General features: G+C 43.5%; 1 protein-coding gene across 2 annotated transcripts in view; it reads right to left on the reverse strand.

Moving 5' to 3' along the window:
- SLC9A9 (solute carrier family 9 member A9) overlaps window positions 1-17,791 on the reverse strand; it is a gene marked incomplete at both ends in the record, with an annotated part of 530,059 nt that overhangs the window by 100,413 nt on the left and 411,855 nt on the right. For both annotated transcript variants that reach the window (XM_079704728.1, XM_079704727.1), the window contains one exon: window positions 8,124-8,172. In XM_079704728.1, the coding sequence (XP_079560854.1) occupies window positions 8,124-8,172 (49 nt within the window). The remainder of the gene's footprint in view (window positions 1-8,123; window positions 8,173-17,791) is intronic.

A 17,791-nucleotide genomic window follows, 5' to 3' on the forward strand; every position in this document is an offset into this window, starting at 1 on the left:
ATTTGTTTCCTTTATTATCCTCCATTTCTGGGAAAATGTAAAAATGACTGGGGCATTTGATATCTTTCCTTTTTCTCCTTAAACAAGGAAATAGATCAGAGGTTGGGAAGTGGCTGAGCATAATAAGGACTGAGTAGTTGTCCATGGCTGATGGGCCCAGCCGCTCCGTGGCATGTGGGATCTTCCCGGACCGGGGCACGAACCCGTGTCCCCTGCACTGGCAGGCGGATGCTCAATCACTGCACCACCAGGGAAGCCCAGTAGTTGTCTTTTAAGTGACCCCTCTAGCACCACCCTAGAGAGGGAGCAACAGGAAAATTAGGAAGGTACTCTTTGTCTTATGCTTATTTGGATCCCAGAGAGAAAACAAAGGCTCTGGCCAGGAATCTTTAAAAAACAGACATTGAAGCAAGAGGGGATTGTTTGCTGTATTAACCTTAATGAAAAAGAACTAAGCAAATGTAAATACATTCCTCTATCAATATTGAAAGGAGGGGCCTTTGCTAAGTGAACCGCAGGAACTCTGCTCTGGGCTAGTCATATGGGATTGCTTCTCACTTCACGGGGATTCAGTGGATTAAGAGAGAGAAGATTTTCCTTTCTATTTATAAGATTTCATATTCAATATTAATGTCAGTGGAGGTTGTACAGAATGATGACAAAGACAGATAATTATCATAACAAATCTGTAGAGTTCCTTATGGGTTCCAGAGCACTTTTTCAAGTAGTCAGTGTGATGGGATTTGACAGCAGTACTTTTGCCCTGCCATCTCCCAGTGTGGAATGTATTCATGTAATGATTTCAAGTTTATTGCCTTGATTTTCTGATTACCAAGGAGAAGACCGGATTCTCTGTCCCTAAAGAGAACGATTTCTGGATTCTGAAGAAGGGGGACATGATACAATTGAGAGTCAATAAGACATTTTTTTCAAATTGATGTTTTAAAAGGTAAAATTAACTCTTAGCCTCCACATAGAGAGTATTTTATACAAATATTTTCACCTTCCTCACACTATGATAAATTCATAAACGTTCCCAAGAAGGTATAGTCACAAAATACATGCTTAGGGAGAAAGAATGAAGGAAACAACTAGATAAGGATGGGTAAAAATGCCAAGAGGAAACGTAGACATCACAGAAAAACTACCAGATGGGCTAAACTCATGGTTTAGCTACCAAAAAAAAAAAAAAAAAAAAAGGTCTGCTTCAAATAACTTTGTCCATACAAGAGACTCAAGTTAATCCAGGGAAAAATAAATTGCTTGGTTCAGGTAAATATAATAGTTTGGTGATTTAAAAATGTATATTCACAAATTCTTTGGTACTTGTCCCTTTAAAAGATGTAGACGAATTTCCCTTCCTATTGAGTGTGGACGATACATAATGACTCATTTTTAATCAATGGAATGGGGCAGAAGGGATGGTGATATACAAGGCTAGTCACAAAAAAACATTGTGGTTTCCTCCTTTCTGTCTGTGTTGAACCACTTGAGGGAAGTTAGTTACCATATTGTGAGGACCCAAGCCACTCTACTGAGAGATCCATGTGGTAAGGATCCGAGTCTCCCTGCCAATAGTCAGCAAGGCACTGATGCCTCCTGACAACATGGAAGTGAACCTTTCAGACCCAGTCAAGCCTTCAGATGACTCTAGCTCTGGCTGACATCCTGATTGCAACGTCATGAGAGACCCTGAGCCAGAAACACTCAGCTAATTTGCTTTCAAATTCCTGACACTTAGAAACTGTGAGATAATAAATGTTTGTTATTTTAAGCCACTAAATTTTGGGATAATTTGTTCAGCAGCATTAGAAGGCTGATACAATTACATATTGGAATTATAAGTTCTGGATGTAAAAGGCACTGGAGTAGAAAATGCACCTTGGAACAAGAAGATCCTAGTTCATGCTGTTCCCCAGGGACAGTGCCCCAAACCACAAACACCATAGCAAAGATAAGGGTTCTACATTTAGACTTGTGATTTGAGTATACAGTATTATATTTTTGTCTGAAAACAAAACAAAACAATGTTTCCCCCTACAAAACTACTTGCAAAATACATAATGGCTGATAAGAATAACTGGTATCATAAATACATGATAGAATTCAGATATTGGGTAACAGGCAGCAAAGGACAAATGAGGTAAGCCCTATATTCTCTTTTCTTTCTGCCTGGAGGCCCTTTCCCAACTGTAGTACAAGGAGCTAGAGTCCAAGCAGACAACAATTCAAGCTGAGAGCAACAGTCTCACTGAGTTGAAGAACTACAAATTGGAGATTGGGTGTTATGGAAGCGGCTGGAATTTTGTTGTTGTTGTCATCTTGGGAAAGTTACTTTAATTCTTTGAACTTCAATTTCATCATTTATAAAATGGGGTTTATAATATGTATCTCAATTGGTCAAGGTAAAGATTAAATGTGACTTTACATATGGCACCTAATTGCTAAATTGAGGCTACCACCTTCCTCCACTTCCTCTTCCTCATTATTATTTCTGTTTTCTAGAGCATGTAATTATAGAATCTGTAAATATAGATTCTATATTCTATTCCATATATATATATATATATATATATATATATATATATATATATGGAATTTAGTCTTAAGCAGTAAAAATGTAGTGGGGAGGGTGTATACTTTGGGGTGTATAAGCCGTAAGTAAAACCAAAATAAATTCAGTGTTGGCCAAGGGAAAACCCAAGATACTTGCTCTGAAATGGTCATTTTATTTTTCTCAAAGTACTATTAGTTACAATAACATAAAAAAAACCTTCATCTGGGTCAGGTCAATTTTAGAGCTTACTGTTCTATTTCTGAAATATTTGTTGGTATAGCATGGAATTTACATTCTGTGAGGCCAGCTCCAACAGCATGGGGACATAGTATGGAAAAATATTGATAAATGTTCGATCTGAGGAACATATACGTGGGAATCTTTATTCCATTTTCTATAGGTTTGTTAGCAATATCTAGAAAATATTCACAAGGCAAAATTAAATTTTATTTAATGACTAGATGACCCTACCATCTGCTAATCTCTTTCCCTCTTGAACCTACTTATATTTCCAGCATTTAAGTATCAATTGTGCAGAAGAACACATACTTTTATTCTTCTCCAAATGAGCTCTTTCAGTTTTAAGGGTGTTTTAAGTTATGGTTTTCTGGGATTTGGCAAACAAGTCTTTGTTCATCTGACTCATACCCTCCATATTTTTACAGACACTTTGTTGTATCCCTTCTTAGTGCTAGTCTTTCTGCTGGAGAAATCGTAATTCTTTTAATCTCCCTCTGCTCATTGAATCTGCCCTTCTCTGGACCTTTCTCAGCTCTGCTTTGACTTTCTTGAGCTGTGGTGACCAGAACTTATCCACCCAGGTTACACACAAGCATAAATGACAACCAAAACCAGAATTCAATGAAGGGACTTCTCGAAGCAAAAACAAAAGTGGAAGTTAGCATTAAGAGAGCACATAGAGAAGCCAGCATAGTGTTCAAAATAAAATTATGTTAGAAAAGATGAAAATTAGCCTCACTGTAACAGTTGGCAGAGTCGGAGATGGAAGAAAAATGAATTTTTAAAAAAGTTGATTCCATTACTTTTAAGTTCCACACCTGCAAGTTTTTGCTGCCATCACACATAGAATGAAATCAAAATCACCACTGTAGCCAGTGATCTGGCCCCTCTTGGTCTCTCCTAATCCACCTGCACTGGCTCCCACCCTGCTCACTGGGCTCCAGCCACACTGGCCTTCTTGCTGTGTGTGGAGCGCACCATAACCCGCTGTGAGGCCAGGGCCTTCATTCTTGCAGTTCCCTCTGGCTGGACTGTTTCCCCCCAGAGCCCACATACACATCTCACTTCTGCACATCGTTCAGGACTCTGATCAAATGCCACTTCTTCAGAGAGGCCTGCCCTGGCCCGCCATAGCCTCTCCTCCATTGTTCTCCATCCTTGTACCTGCTCTGCTGTTCCCATTCTCTAAACATATAGTATGTAGCTGTTTACCTTTTTGTTCCCAGGGTCCCCCATTAGAGCGTAAGCTCTGTGAGGGTGAAGACTTTGAATTGGTAACTGCTGCATCCTCCTCACACTTAGATTCGTGTCTGACATGGGTGGGTTGTATGAATGAATAAATGAATGAACGAATAGACGCACGCACACCAATTAAGAGTGGAAGTTCTAGAACCAGATTGTCTGGGTTCGAATTTCACTACGTGTCCTTTGGTACGTTATTTAACTTCTCTGTATACAGTTTCCTTATTTAAAATATAAGCATAATAACAGTACCCACTCATAGGTTTATCTTGGAAGATAAATGAGTTAACACAGATAAAGTGCTTAGAACAGTGTTAACAACAAGAGTCAGTACTCCACAAATACTAGGATGATCATGAAAAAGGGCAAAAAGGGAAAAAGAGAAGCAATCGTGGCAGCCCTTCTCGGGTAGCGGGAATTTTCTACTGAAAGATTAAGGTGGGCGTGGTGCTCCAGCAAGTCTCAGCTTCTTTGTAATGCTGGGCTGCCAAGGACACAGAATCAATTACAAGGACAACTTCTTGTTAGGGCGAGGGTGGGGTGGTGGAATTTTGTCTGAGGGTTTTTTTTGGTTTTTTTTTTACATTTAAGAGACATAAAATCACAACTGCGATATTTTCCATTTCTCAAAGCGGCACATTTGCATAGACTATATATTTAAAGTTTAATACTTCCTTGTGGAACATTCTTTTTAAAGCTTCTGGGTCTGGTATGAGTAAGAGTGTAACACCATTCACACTTTCAAGGTATTACGAGGCAAAAAGGAAAATTGGGACATTGCTGGTTAGTCACAGCCACAAGTTCATATTTCCCAAAGGTTATTTTACTCTCCAGAAACAGAGAAAAAGGAAATTCCTTCAAAAATATGTACATGTCAGGCTTCCCTGGTGGCGCCCTGCCGATGCAGGGTACACGGGTTTGTGCCCCGGTCCAGGAAGATCCCACATGCCGCGGAGCGGCTGGGCCCGTGAGCCATGGCCGCTGAGCCTGCGCGTCCGGAGCCTGTGCTCTGCAACGGGAGAGGCCACAACAGTGAGAGGCCCGCGTACCGCAAAAAAAAAAAAAAAAAAAAAAAAAAAAGTACATATTACATATGCTTATTATTGATTTTGAGAGTATATGATCAGTAATTGCCACAATTATCTGAAAGTTTTAGCTTTGGGCAAGTAAGAGTAAAGTCTTTTTTTCAGAAGTTGACCAGTGCAAAGATTATCCTATTTGTTAATGCAAGACCAATTTAATAAGTGCAAGCTGAGTGGAAAAATGCAATCCTCCTAAGAATTAGGTTTCTGGTCTGTAGTCAGAGCAACAGATGGTGATAATAAGCGAAGAGTTGTCAGGCAAAATGAGGGCCGACAGGTTCTTGACACATAGTTTGGAAAGTACCAAAAAACCCCCTCTGTCCAGGTCAAGTGGCAGCTGCATGGACGCTGTGGTTTGTTACTTCTGGCCTGAGCCCACCATTTCCTGTACTTGACATTGAACATAAGAATTATTCCAAGGGTGGAAAAAACCTTTTTCTGAAACGTAGTTACCTCGGTAGTCAACCATCATGAATAAGAACACTTCCAGGACACTTTTTAAAAACAATAGCAGCAGAAGATCAGTAGGAACCATGTAAATTATACCAAGGTTAGTTAGATAACTCTTTATGTGTCCTCTACAGGAAGCCCCAAGTGAGAAATTGTGGCCTGTGAACCTCTGTACAGCTTGAGGACAGAGTATAATTTTCCCCTCTAATTATAGTAATTTAGTATATTACCGGTTATCATTTCCTTTTTCCCCCCCTTTGGTTACCAGAAAGCTTACTTGTGGTTCAATTTTAGCAAGTACATAGGACCTTATGATCTGCTTACTCATGATTCTTTTTACTCCTCTGGTTTTGTTCCTGCTTTCATTAATTTTTTTAACTGAGTTTTAAAGTTCTTAAAAAATATTTTACTATTATTTTATCATATGTGGTGGTGTAAGCTGCTTCATCAAATCCTTCATGAGATAAGATGGTTTTAATGAAATTAATTAAGTTAGGTAGTTTTCATAAATATAATTCTAACAACCTGGAGAAGTAGATTATCATTCACGTTTTACAGTTAGGAAAATTGCAATTCAAAGATGTAAAAAACTTGCCCAAGATCCAAATACCACGTAGTTTTCACTGTACTATGTTGTACTATCTCATTTCTCTAATAACAACAAAAAAAATACTTTCTACTGGTGTAAGTATCTTCAGGTAAGAGTAATTACTAAATTGACAATGGTATGAATGAGCTAAAATAAAATACATTTAAATTACAAAAGAAAAAAGTTAAGCTAGCAGGTAACCTTACCAATAATTATATGTAATTGTAAAATATTAGGCAGTTAGAGGAAGATGAAGAATTTTCTTTGATGAATTTTCTTTTTTTTTTTTTTTCTTTTTGTGGTACGCGGGCTTCTCATTGTTGTGGCCTCTCCCGTTGCGGAGCACAGGCTCCGGACGCGCAGGCTCAGCGGCCATGGCTCACGGGCCCAGCCGCTCCGCGGCATGTGGGATCTTCCCGGTCCGGGGCACGAACCCGTATCCCCTGCATCGGCAGGCGGACTCTCAACCACTGCGCCACCAGGGAAGCCCCTGAATTTTCTTATTCTATCACTTTTCTTTTAAAGAAAAAGATATGAGAAGGACAAATTTAGATAAAAGCTCTACGTGAAAGTAGGAGAATGGATTAGTTGATCTATATGAGATAAAATGCTTGTGAAAATCTGTACCAGCCCTTCCTAAGGACTCATTACAGCCCACCAGTGTAAGGAGATGGACAGGCTTTGATCCCCTTTTGAAGGGCACCACTCTGGCCCTAATCCCAGTACGCTGACACCCTGCTGGGCTCAGTCCTGCAGTTAAGTGTCTTTCCTGGGCAATAAAGTCTGTGAAAACAGCACCAGCATGGGTTTGGAACACATGTGACAAAAAAATTCAAAGTACATATGAGCCAGGATCATTGCCAACTTCATTTTCCAGCCCTTTGTAGAGCATAGGATCCTTCCCCCTCTTTACATGAACCAGGAAAGCAGCAGCATCTTGCCTGGTGGCACTAACCAGCTGTGCCTCATTGATGGGACTGTAGGAAAAAAACCCACGAAATAAAAGAGAGATGGATCCTCTTCAGATCCAGATATGGTCAGGACACAATTCATTAAGCAGCACCGCTTATTTAAGATGTTATTCTATCATGTCTGTCTACCTGCAATTTCAGCAAGAGGTGCAACATTTCTACACAATTGTTTGCTTTAAGTACTGAGTTAAAAATGACTAAAGCAAAATTGTCAATGACAGGTTTCACTCTGATGTTAGATTCAAGTCCAGAGTTTGCGGAGACTACACTTCCCTTATTCAAGGCGATAGCACGTTGTTCTGAATAATTTTCCCTAAGGATTTTCAGGCTGTGCTTTTGCAGATTTTCAATGTTTCTGTATTTCTGTAGACCTGGACCTGATAAATGAGAAGTCATGCAGGAGAAGCAGGCCCATCTGATGTGTGCCCAACATGCATCGAACATGCATCAAGTAAATTTCACTGAGATGACGGTGCTAGCAAGTTGCTGGGCAGGCATTTGTACTCCAGGCTGCCTGATTCCAAGAGCTGTGCTCTTGCTCGTACACTGCAGTTTCCAGGCTTCCTGCAGCCACAAAGAAGGCACGAGTGTATGCTAGTTCTAAGCACTCTAGAGGTTACAAAAAGGTTATCTACACCCTGAATTCCTGCGTATTTTATAGTCATCTGATTTATTATTATTATTTTTTTTGCAGTACGCGGGCCTCTCACTGTTGTGGCCTCTCCTGTCGTGGAGCACAGGCTCCAGACACGCAGGCTCAGCGGCCATGGCTCACGGGCCCAGCCACTCCGCGGCATGTGGGATCTTCCCGGACCAGGGCACGAACCCGTGTCCCCTGCATCGGCAGGCGGACTCTCAACCACTGCGCCACCAGGGAAGCCCCATCTGATTTATTTTATCTGTGGGGCCAGCCCCCTTTAGAATGAGCCTACTGGCTACGGAACAGAAGATCTCATATCGCTGTACTCTACGCATCTGCTTCTTTGACTTGCCTGGTGTGAAGAGGGCTCCTTTTGATCTTCATCCAGGTCCACACCAACCCTGTTAAAGAGAACAGAGAACTGGTAAGGGCCTTGCTGCAGATGAGATGAGACAGTCTCTTGGGTCAGATCACCTGAACCAAAGACAATATGAATCAGAGGAAAGGTTTGACAGAAAACCCTCCTACCTCTCCCTGAATCAAAAGAACTTCAAATAGATTTATGGCAAGAGGAGAACTTGTACAGCTGGGCCTCTGCACAGCTGGTGAGATCAGGCACCAACAGCTGTTCCCTGCTGCTGTCTTTCCCAGCAAGAGCAGAAGCCTGAGAACCTGGGACAGGAGCGCTCAGGAAAAGACCTCCATGGCCCCCAAAACAGGGATCCTAGAAGGAAGGCCACCTGTTCTTCCTGCAGGACTCACTGACAAAACTGCTCTGGGAATGTGTTGGCCCAGGCTGGAGCAGGCTCCCCAGGACAGAGACAAAACAGATCCTTTGTCCAGATGCTCATGGAGGCTGGCAGTAGGGAGGATCCAGGTTTGTGGGGCCTGAGACTTATACAATTTGGGGGCTCTCTTTAAGCAAACTAATACAAAAATACAAATACAAAATTAGGGATGAAAGTGACTCTTTAAAGAGAAAGAGAAAATAAATGATAACACATTTCATAATTTTAAAATCTGGCAAATGCAACAGACATCTCAACATCTATAAAATACATAATATTCTAATTAATTTACTGCCTGACGTACCTCTAAAATAACTTCTTCCTCCTAAGTTTTGCCTGCATACTTTGTTACTCTCTTTATATGATATAATGATTTTGTATAAGAGAGAATAGGAGGGGGCTTCCCTGGTGGCGCAGTGGTTGAGAGTCCGCCTGCCGATGCAGGGGACACGGGTTCGTGCTCCGGTCCGGGAAGATCCCACATGCTGCAGAGCAGCTGGGCCCGTGAGTCATGGCCGCTGAGCCTGCGCATCCAGAGCCTGTGCTCCGCAACGGAAGAGGCCACAACAGTGAGAGGCCCGTGTACCGCAAAAAAAAAAAAAAAAAAAAAAGAGAGAGAGAGAGAATAGGAGGACAAGGTAGTCTCTCCTCTAGCAAGAGTCATCACAATTATTAATACTTGGGAGGCATTAAAACATGGTTCCTTACACACACAGACACGCTTGCTGTGTGCAGTACTTCTAAAGGCTTATACCCTGAAAAGACAAGATTTCTGATAAATTTCACTTCATGCAATTCTCATCAACAATACCCAGTACGCTTATCAGTGTATATGTTGCATCACTGAATGTATGTATTCCCGAATTTCTCTTTTGACAGGGCATCAATGAGAACAGAATCCTCCACTTTGATTTGTACGTATCTCATGACTGGAAGAACTTTCCACAGACTAGCTTCTGGCTCAGTGCATTTGAAGCCTTGTTTTTCCTCCACTACCCCCAGACTTGTGAAGCCAGGCGCCATAGGACATGTTCATCTTCCATCCAGCCTTGTGACACGCTTCCTGTAAGCCGTTGCTGCAGGAGGCTGGCCAGCAGTGACTTGCCCTTGCACAGAAGTGACTGCAGACCACACAGCCTCATCCCACTAAATACAAACTAAATGTGCTCCCAATTCAGCTTCCCCTTGGTCAGACCCCACAGCTGCCCAGGGCCACTCCAGAGCCATCTGACCAGGCGAGAAGTATGACGGAGGGGAAACTGTAGTACAAAGAAACAGTGATCAAACCCAACAGTGGTTAAAAAATATCCCTTTTGGAAATCTTACGAAAACATAGGACCATGGGAACACAATGCTGGGGCTCTTCCCAGGGCCTTGGAAGGGCCGGAGCATGTGAGGGCCTGGAGCTTGAACTTCCTCTGCTCTGGAGAGTGGGCCTCTGCCTGTGGTGGGCGGCATGGGGGTGCAGCTCAGGGCTTCAGCCACCTGGCTGGGGCTCCACCAGAGCCTTTCCTGAGAACGTCACAATTTCTAGAGCTTTAGAGTCTTTCCTTCCACTCCGGCCCCTGTAAACACTTCTGCAGTGCTCTTGCTCTGGTCCCTAGATGGGGGGAGGGGAGGCAGGTTAGAAGCTACCAGGCCTGCAGATGTGTTAGTCTGTGAAAGGAAAGCCACGGTGGAGAGGTGGCTTGTTTAAAATACCTCTGATTTGGGGCTTCCCTGGTGGCGCAGTGGTTGAGAGTCCGCCTGCCGATGCAGGGGACACTGGTTCGTGCCCCAGTCTGGGAAGATCCCACATGTCACGGAGCGGCTGGGCCCGTGAGCCATGGCCGCTGAGCCTGCGCGTCCGGAGCCTGTGCTCCGCAACAGGAGAGGCCACAGCAGTGAGAGGCCCACGTACCGCAAAAAAGAAAAAGAAAACCCTCTGATTCTTCAAAAATTAGTGTCCTCTGGGCATGAATAGCCCCTTTTCTCTAACCCAGAGGGTGAAATGGGTGGCTATTTATTGTGTGCTGAACCTTTTGGCCTTCAGGTAACTAGAAAGAGCCTCTGGTGGGGACTAACCTTTGATTTCCTTAGAGTAGAAAGAGCTATTTGATCTATTTCGTTGAAGTTGGAGGGAGAGAAGGACAGGAAGAGGGAGGAGGGGGGAAAGAGGGTCAGGAAGGAGAAGGGAGGAGGGAGGGAGGAAAGAGAAGAGAGACGGGAGGGAGGGGGCAGTGTAGGGATGGGGGAGGAAGGAGAGGCGGGGGAGAGAAGGCTGGGAGAGTGAAGCGGGGAGGGTGGGAGGACGGAGAAGAAGCGAGGGGGAGGGAAAGGGTAGGGGAGAGAGAACGGAGGGGAGGGAAGGCCCAGCCTCTCAAGGTGGGTCTAGACAGTGACCTTGGCGTATGGGTGGCCTGAGTCCAACCTCTATGAATAGTGGGGTCCCAGTTGGAGGCACCCTGGCCCCCTTTCTTGTGGGGCTGGGCCACCTTCATGCCTCTGGTGGATCTGAGCTCTCTGGCAGATGCTGGGAGCCCCTAGGAGCCTTTAATACTGAGCCCTAACCCCTTTCCCAACACCAGGAGCTACAGGCACCCATGCAGGCTGTGAATTGAACTGAGGGTTCTGAAATTCCTCCTGCTGCGTTTGTTTAGGGCCTTTTTTTTTTTTTTTTTTTTCCTCTGTCTAGAAAACTGGAGAGAACAGAAATCAAATTTCACAAGAAACCCAGCATTTAAAGTCTGAGGCAGCACTGAGACCTTCCTCCCCAGCAGCAGTCATAGCAGACATTTCTAGTTTCAATTATTCTAGAAGCCAGATGGAGCGGAGGAATGATAGCAGTGGATTAAGTGCTTCAGTTTTATGTGGGACTTGGTGAAAAGCATCTCAGGGGCCCGAGAGATCGGCTGTTTTCCTCCGAGCAAGAATACATCTCCCTCCTCCCGTTTCAGGGAAGCTCAGGGTCTGCTCCTGGGGCCAGGCCTGCAGCCCTCTTGCCTAGAGCAGACTAAACATCTCAAGAGGTTTGAGGAAAGAGAGACTCTGTGTGAGTTATTCCCTCCTGGGGCAGCGGTGGGGAACAAAGCAGATGTGGTCCCTGCCCTCACAGGGCATAACGGTTAGGTACGTTTAATTAGAAAAATCTGAAAAGTTTCTTATAATTTTTTTGGTTTTATTTTTTAAATTAATTTTTATTGGAGTATAGTTGCTTTACAATGTTGTGTTAGTTTCTACTGTACAGCAAAGTGAATCAGCCATACATATACATATATCCCCTCCCTTTTGGATTTCCTTGCCATTTAAGTCACCAACGTGCATTAAGTAGAGTTTCCTGTGCTGTACAGTGGGTTCTCATTAGATCTCTACTTTATACATAGTATCAATAGTGTATATGTGTCAACCCCAATCTCCCAACTCCTCCCACCCCCCTTCCTCCCTTAATCCCTTGGTATCCATACATTTGTTCTCTATGCTATTATAATTGAGGTGCTATGAAGGAAAGGCACCTAAGAATGATGCTTCTTTCCCTTATGATTTTGCCTCTTTTTCATAGCAATCTTGCTAAAATATATTACCTGGCCCCCTGCTTCCTTAAACTGAGTGTGATGGGGCTACCTGGAACTTTACTGGAGGTTTCAGTATCGCCACTGGCCCCATAAAATCTAACACTCACTTGTTATAATGATTTCCAAGAGGTATGTGAACCTCTTTATGCCCATATTAAATGGTCCCTGGCTACTATTCTTTTTCTTTTTGAAATTCTTGTATCTGCCATTTAGTTTGCCTTGATTTTCTACCTGCAACAATATGTTAGAATATTGTCTCTATGCTTGCCCCCTACTTTTTTTTTAAACATGTTTATTGGAGTATAATTGCTTTACAATGGTGGGTTAGTTTCTGCTGTATAACAAAGTGAATCAGTTATACATATACATATGTTCCCATATCTCTTCCCTCTTGCGTCTCCCTCCCTCCCACCCTCCCTATCCCACCCCTCTAGGTGGTCACAAAGCACCCAGCTGATCTCCCTGTGCTATGCGGCTGCTTCCCACTAGCTATCTATTTTACATTTGGTAGTGTATATATGTCCATGCCACTCTCTCACTTCTCCCAGCTTACACTTCTCCCTCCCCGTGTCCTCAGGTCCATTCTTTATGTCTGTGACTTTATTTCTGTCCTGCCCCTAGGTTCTTCAGAACCTTTTTTTTTTTTTTTTAGATTCCATATATATGTGTTACCATACGGTATTTGTTTTTCTCTTTCTGACTTACTTCACTCTGTATGACAGACTCTAGGTCCATTCACCTCACTGCAAATAACCCAATTTCATTTCTTTTTATGGCTGAGTAATATTCCATTGTATGTATGTGCCACATCTTCTTTATCCATTCATCTGTTGATGGACACTTATGTTGCTTCCATGTCCTGGCTATTGTAAATAGAGCTGCAATGAATGTTGTGGTACATGACTCCTTTTTTTTTTTTTTTTTGCGGTATGCGGGCCTCTCACTGTTGTGGCCTCTCCCGTTGTGGAGCACAGGCTCCGGACGCGCAGGCTCAGCGGCCATGGCTCACGGGCCCAGCCGCTCCGCGGCATGTGGGATCTTCCCGGACCGGGGCACGAACCCGTGTCCCCTGCATCGGCAGGCGGACTCTCAACCACCGCGCCAGCAGGGAAGCCCCGTTTCTAGATTTTTTGATGATGGCCATTTTGACTTGTATGAGGTGATACCTCATTGTACTTCTGATTTGCATTTCTCTAATGACCCTTTCATGTGTTTGTTGGCAATCTGTATATCTTCTTTGGAGAAATGTCTGTTTAGGTCTTCTGCCCATTTTTGGATTTTCACCCCCTACTTTTTAATTTAGTGTGGGACCGATAGCCTGAGAGTCAAATTTAGTACATGTTTTTTCTTTTCAAGTTTATAATACGCACACACATACATAACAAAATAATACAATTGAAACATTACAGAAGGGCTTACAAGAAAACACAGTAGTCTCCTGCCACACCCTGCACACCCACATACCGACTCCCCTCCTCTGAGGGCAATTTTCTGCCTTTTCTCCATTGTGATGTATAAACTGGCCTCAGCATGTGTGGCACATTCACACAGCATCCCCAGGGTTAAGCAAACACGCCAGCTGCGCCTGTATCTCTTATTCTTCTCTTCAAGAAAGCAAGTCAGAGTGTGAAAGTAACCCCCTAAAGGGTTAACCTTGAATCCACTCACTTTTATGCATAAGAGATCATTTACACACTGTGGGTTCTTGAGAGATTATTAGAAAGAAGACACAATGAACCCTGGCATGTGGCACCACGGGTGTATACATACAGCAGCTCCCAAGGTGAGATCACAGGTGTATGGGATGAAGCGCACCCTCCTTAGGTGTTATCCAAGACTCTTCAGCACCTTTCCCACAGCCTCGTACCACCCTTTCTGCTCATCTGATCTAGATGCAGTGTTCCAGGGCTGGTAAATGGACCTGCCCTTGTTTCTGAGCCTCAGTACCCAATTGGGCCCCTGAGCTCTGGTCCTGCCTGGATCAGTGCCTCTTCCATCGACTGAATCCCCTCTCTCCAAACTCTAGGTGGTGGTTGGGCCATGCTGGCCATCACTGGCCATCTGTGATGCCCCGCCTCCTTTCCTGAACTTCCCTCTCCTGCTCTTCCTCTTCTGATCACCACCGTGGACCATCCATTTTGTTGCCCTAACTTGGTTCAGATGCCCCATCACTTAAAATGTTCACTGACTTGGATGGCAAGTAGCCATACACCTTCGACTTCGTTCTCTGCTTCCCAACAGAACCCCTTCCAGTGTGTCTGTGATTGTCCTGCTGTGTCCCTGGCCCACCCTGTGTTCACCTCTTTGGTGCCAGCCAGCCGAGTGGGGCTAGCCAGTGCTCTTCAGGATATGCTAGCCCTGGCTGGAATCCCAGGACTCAGGATCACCCTGTGGTTGTTGAGGGGTGAGTGAAACCCCGCTGTGAAGAGCCTGTCACTACTGTGTGACCTGCATCACTCACTGCCTTGGTTTCCTTGTTAGTACAGTGGGGATAATGACAGAACCTTCTTCCTATAGTTGTGCTGAGGATTAAATGAGAAAATACTTGTAAAGTGTTAGCTTAGGGCCTGGTACCCACTGAGCTCTCAAGACACGCTAGCAGCTATTGTCCATGTTATTATTTTTATTATTATCAGTACTTTTTTTTAAATCAATGGGGCCAGAACTCAGTACTGCCATGCTCACTGCTCAACCCTTCTAGTCCCTGGTTCTGCATTGGGCAACCCTTGGGTATAAACTAACAGTTACAGCTGAGCCATAGGGAGTGGCCAGTGCACAGCAGGAATTTCCAGTTTCACAGTAAAACATCATTTCTATTTACAGAGGGCCAAGCTTCCCAGATTGGAATTCATTTACAATTTACTGGTAGGCTAGGCAGGTAAGAGGGCAACAAAGAAGGAAAGGAAGGTGTCTAGAGAGCAAGGGGAAGGAAGGAAAGTGTAGAACTGAGCAGAAAGAGAGCAAAGAGAAGGCAGGGGTAAAGGAAACAGTATCTTACTATAAAGAACAGGTACAGGTGGTGGATAAATAACCACAAAGGTGCGTGCAACTTTAGAAAGGGAAGCCAAGGGTGGGTGGAGGAACAACCGCACAGCCCAGGAAAATCTCTAAAAATATAGAGAATTGAAGAGCCAGTAGAGGATTAAAAAGCAATTAAAGAGTCTGGTTAAAATTTTATACCATGTTTTGCATTTTTGATGTACCTTTTAATTTTAAACAAGTCGAGGGCCGCCTCTGTGGTATTCAGATGAAAATGAAAACGAGCTTTGCACATATTCCCAGCTGTGCCCTCCAATGTCTCACTCCGGATTCCTCATTTATGGCGAGCAGCCAGCGCCGTTTTCAGAACCAAACACAACTCTGTGCACCATCATGCACCTCCCCTCCCATGGCACCTCCATTCTTTGTTGAGTTTTATTAGACATATTAAAGTCTCAGGATGCTCCCATAACCAACCACGGCAAAAAGAATGCTCCAAAGTTGGGTTTTTTCATAGAGGGGAAGCAAGGTAAGTAACGAACAAAAGGCTCGCTTTTCCCATTAAATCCAACAAAGTCCATTCTGATCCTTATCACTTAGCACCTCAGGAAAGGGAGTGAAATATTACCAGGGCTTAGTCTCATTGTGTGAATTCCAATAGTCTTACATTCCGTTTGGTTCTTTTTGACCCACGGCCCTCCTCCCGCTGACAGGGGCCAGGTGGTGAGGGAGGAGAAACCATTTCCTCTAAGAACTGTATTTGATGGCTAAATGTAAAAAATGACATTTTCAGTGAGGGAAGAGCGACTGGATATTGAATGCAATAAATACAGCAGGACAATGGAGGAGTCTGAAAGACACCCGCTGAGGTTTGCGGACTATTGTGTAGCCATGAGAACATCCCACAGGGGCCCAAATCCGGTACTTCACCCCATTTTCACCCTATATTATTTGAATAAATATTAGTGGGGCTTGTGTATGACCCAAATCAATCTAATATAATCACTCAAATGTTTTAAATTTATTTTGGGGAATTAAGAAAATGGACTAATGTAATTGGAAAGACTCACCTCAGTTCATTTTGTAGTTTCGGCGTGGCACCGTAGTTAGATGAGTTAGGAGCCTGCAGCCAGGTTGTATGGGTTCAAATCTCACTTCTATGATTTACTCCCCTTGTCACTTTGGGACAAACTACTTAATCTCTCTAAACCTCAGCTTTCTCAATTGTAAATGGGAATATGTATATATGAATGTAGGGGTTATTATAAGAATAAAATGAGTTAATACATATAAAGTGTGTAAAATATTGGCTGCCACTTAGGAAACATTCATGAAACATTAACTGATATTCTTGGTGTTATTAGCAAGACACTGATGTACCCTAAATTGAGTGGTGAATAGGTTAAAGCCAAGAGTAGATTGTCTATAAATGATAGATGCTAAGCTATAAAGATCAATGACAGGATTCCTGCCATCAATGACTCCAGATCTAACGGCAAAGACAGACATTGGAAGCAAAGAACTAGAGTACAGTGAGGTAGGCATTGTACACAGAATTATTGGAACACACAAACAAAGAGCCCAACCAAGATGGGTTGTGGAGGGAATTGGGCACATTTCAAAGCTGGGTTAAAAAAAAAAAAATTCATCCCCAAACCATATTCCACAGCCAGGTTAATGAACTTTCATTCTTTGTAGACTGCAATATAAATTGCAATATAAATTGAAGAGGAGTGTAATTCAACTAACTAATTGAATATTAGTTGGAGTTTAGAATAATATTAAAATTTAAATAGCTTCATCAAGTTAAAACAACAACAACAAAAAAACCCCAAAAAACAAAGAGGAGCTGGGTATTGAAAGGGGAGTATAGTGTATGTGCTTGACATTAAGATTTGATTGCTGAGGCATCCATTTCTAAAGACATCCATCTTCTATAGACACATTGCCTGCTATATGATACAGTTCCTAGCATAACAACCAGACTAGGAATTAAGCTGCCCCACTCATAAAGTTCCCTCTTTCAGAAAGCCCTGGGTAACCCAGATGACTGACTGCTTGAGTGACCCAGGTTCTCCTTTCCCAACCTCAAATTCCTACCCTTATGCTTTAAATTAGGCAATAAAGAGTGAGCACCCAAAAACCTAGATACCCCACCCTCAGACCTAAAAAAGGCAGAGCCCCAGGTCCATTCTCTCTCTCCCCCCCCGCTGCCCCCATGACCTTGTTGTGTGGCCTCAGGGGTGCTGAGTACACCCTTTGAGCAATGAAACTTGTTCCTGAAAGTTCCCTGATGGTTTTGGAAGTGTGTCATGCAATCATAACAAAACCCACAAGGGCTGGTCCAGCCAAAACATTGGCCCCAGTGGAAGAAATGTCTGTGGGGTCTCTCTATGAGGAATATGGGGGAGGGAGTGCCTCAGGCATTCCTAACTCAGAGCATCACTATCAATAGACTGGGACCCACGCCACATGAGAATTTAATGAAAGAGAGGTTGGGAGAGCGTACTCCAGGCTGAGGGCACAGCATGGGCAAAAGGGCTAGAAATTTAAAAGAACGAAGTAGACTTAGGACATGGTAAATAATTGTGTGAGTAGATTGGGAGGGCTATGCATGTTGAGGTGGGCAGAATTGCTCTGGGTGAGATCAGAAAGTAATTTGAGGCCAAATTATAAAGGATCTTGAATGCTATGCTTATGAG

The sequence above is a fragment of the Hyperoodon ampullatus genome, assembly GCF_949752795.1.
Source record: "Hyperoodon ampullatus genome assembly, chromosome: 5".
Taxonomy (NCBI): Eukaryota; Metazoa; Chordata; class Mammalia; order Artiodactyla; family Ziphiidae; genus Hyperoodon; species Hyperoodon ampullatus.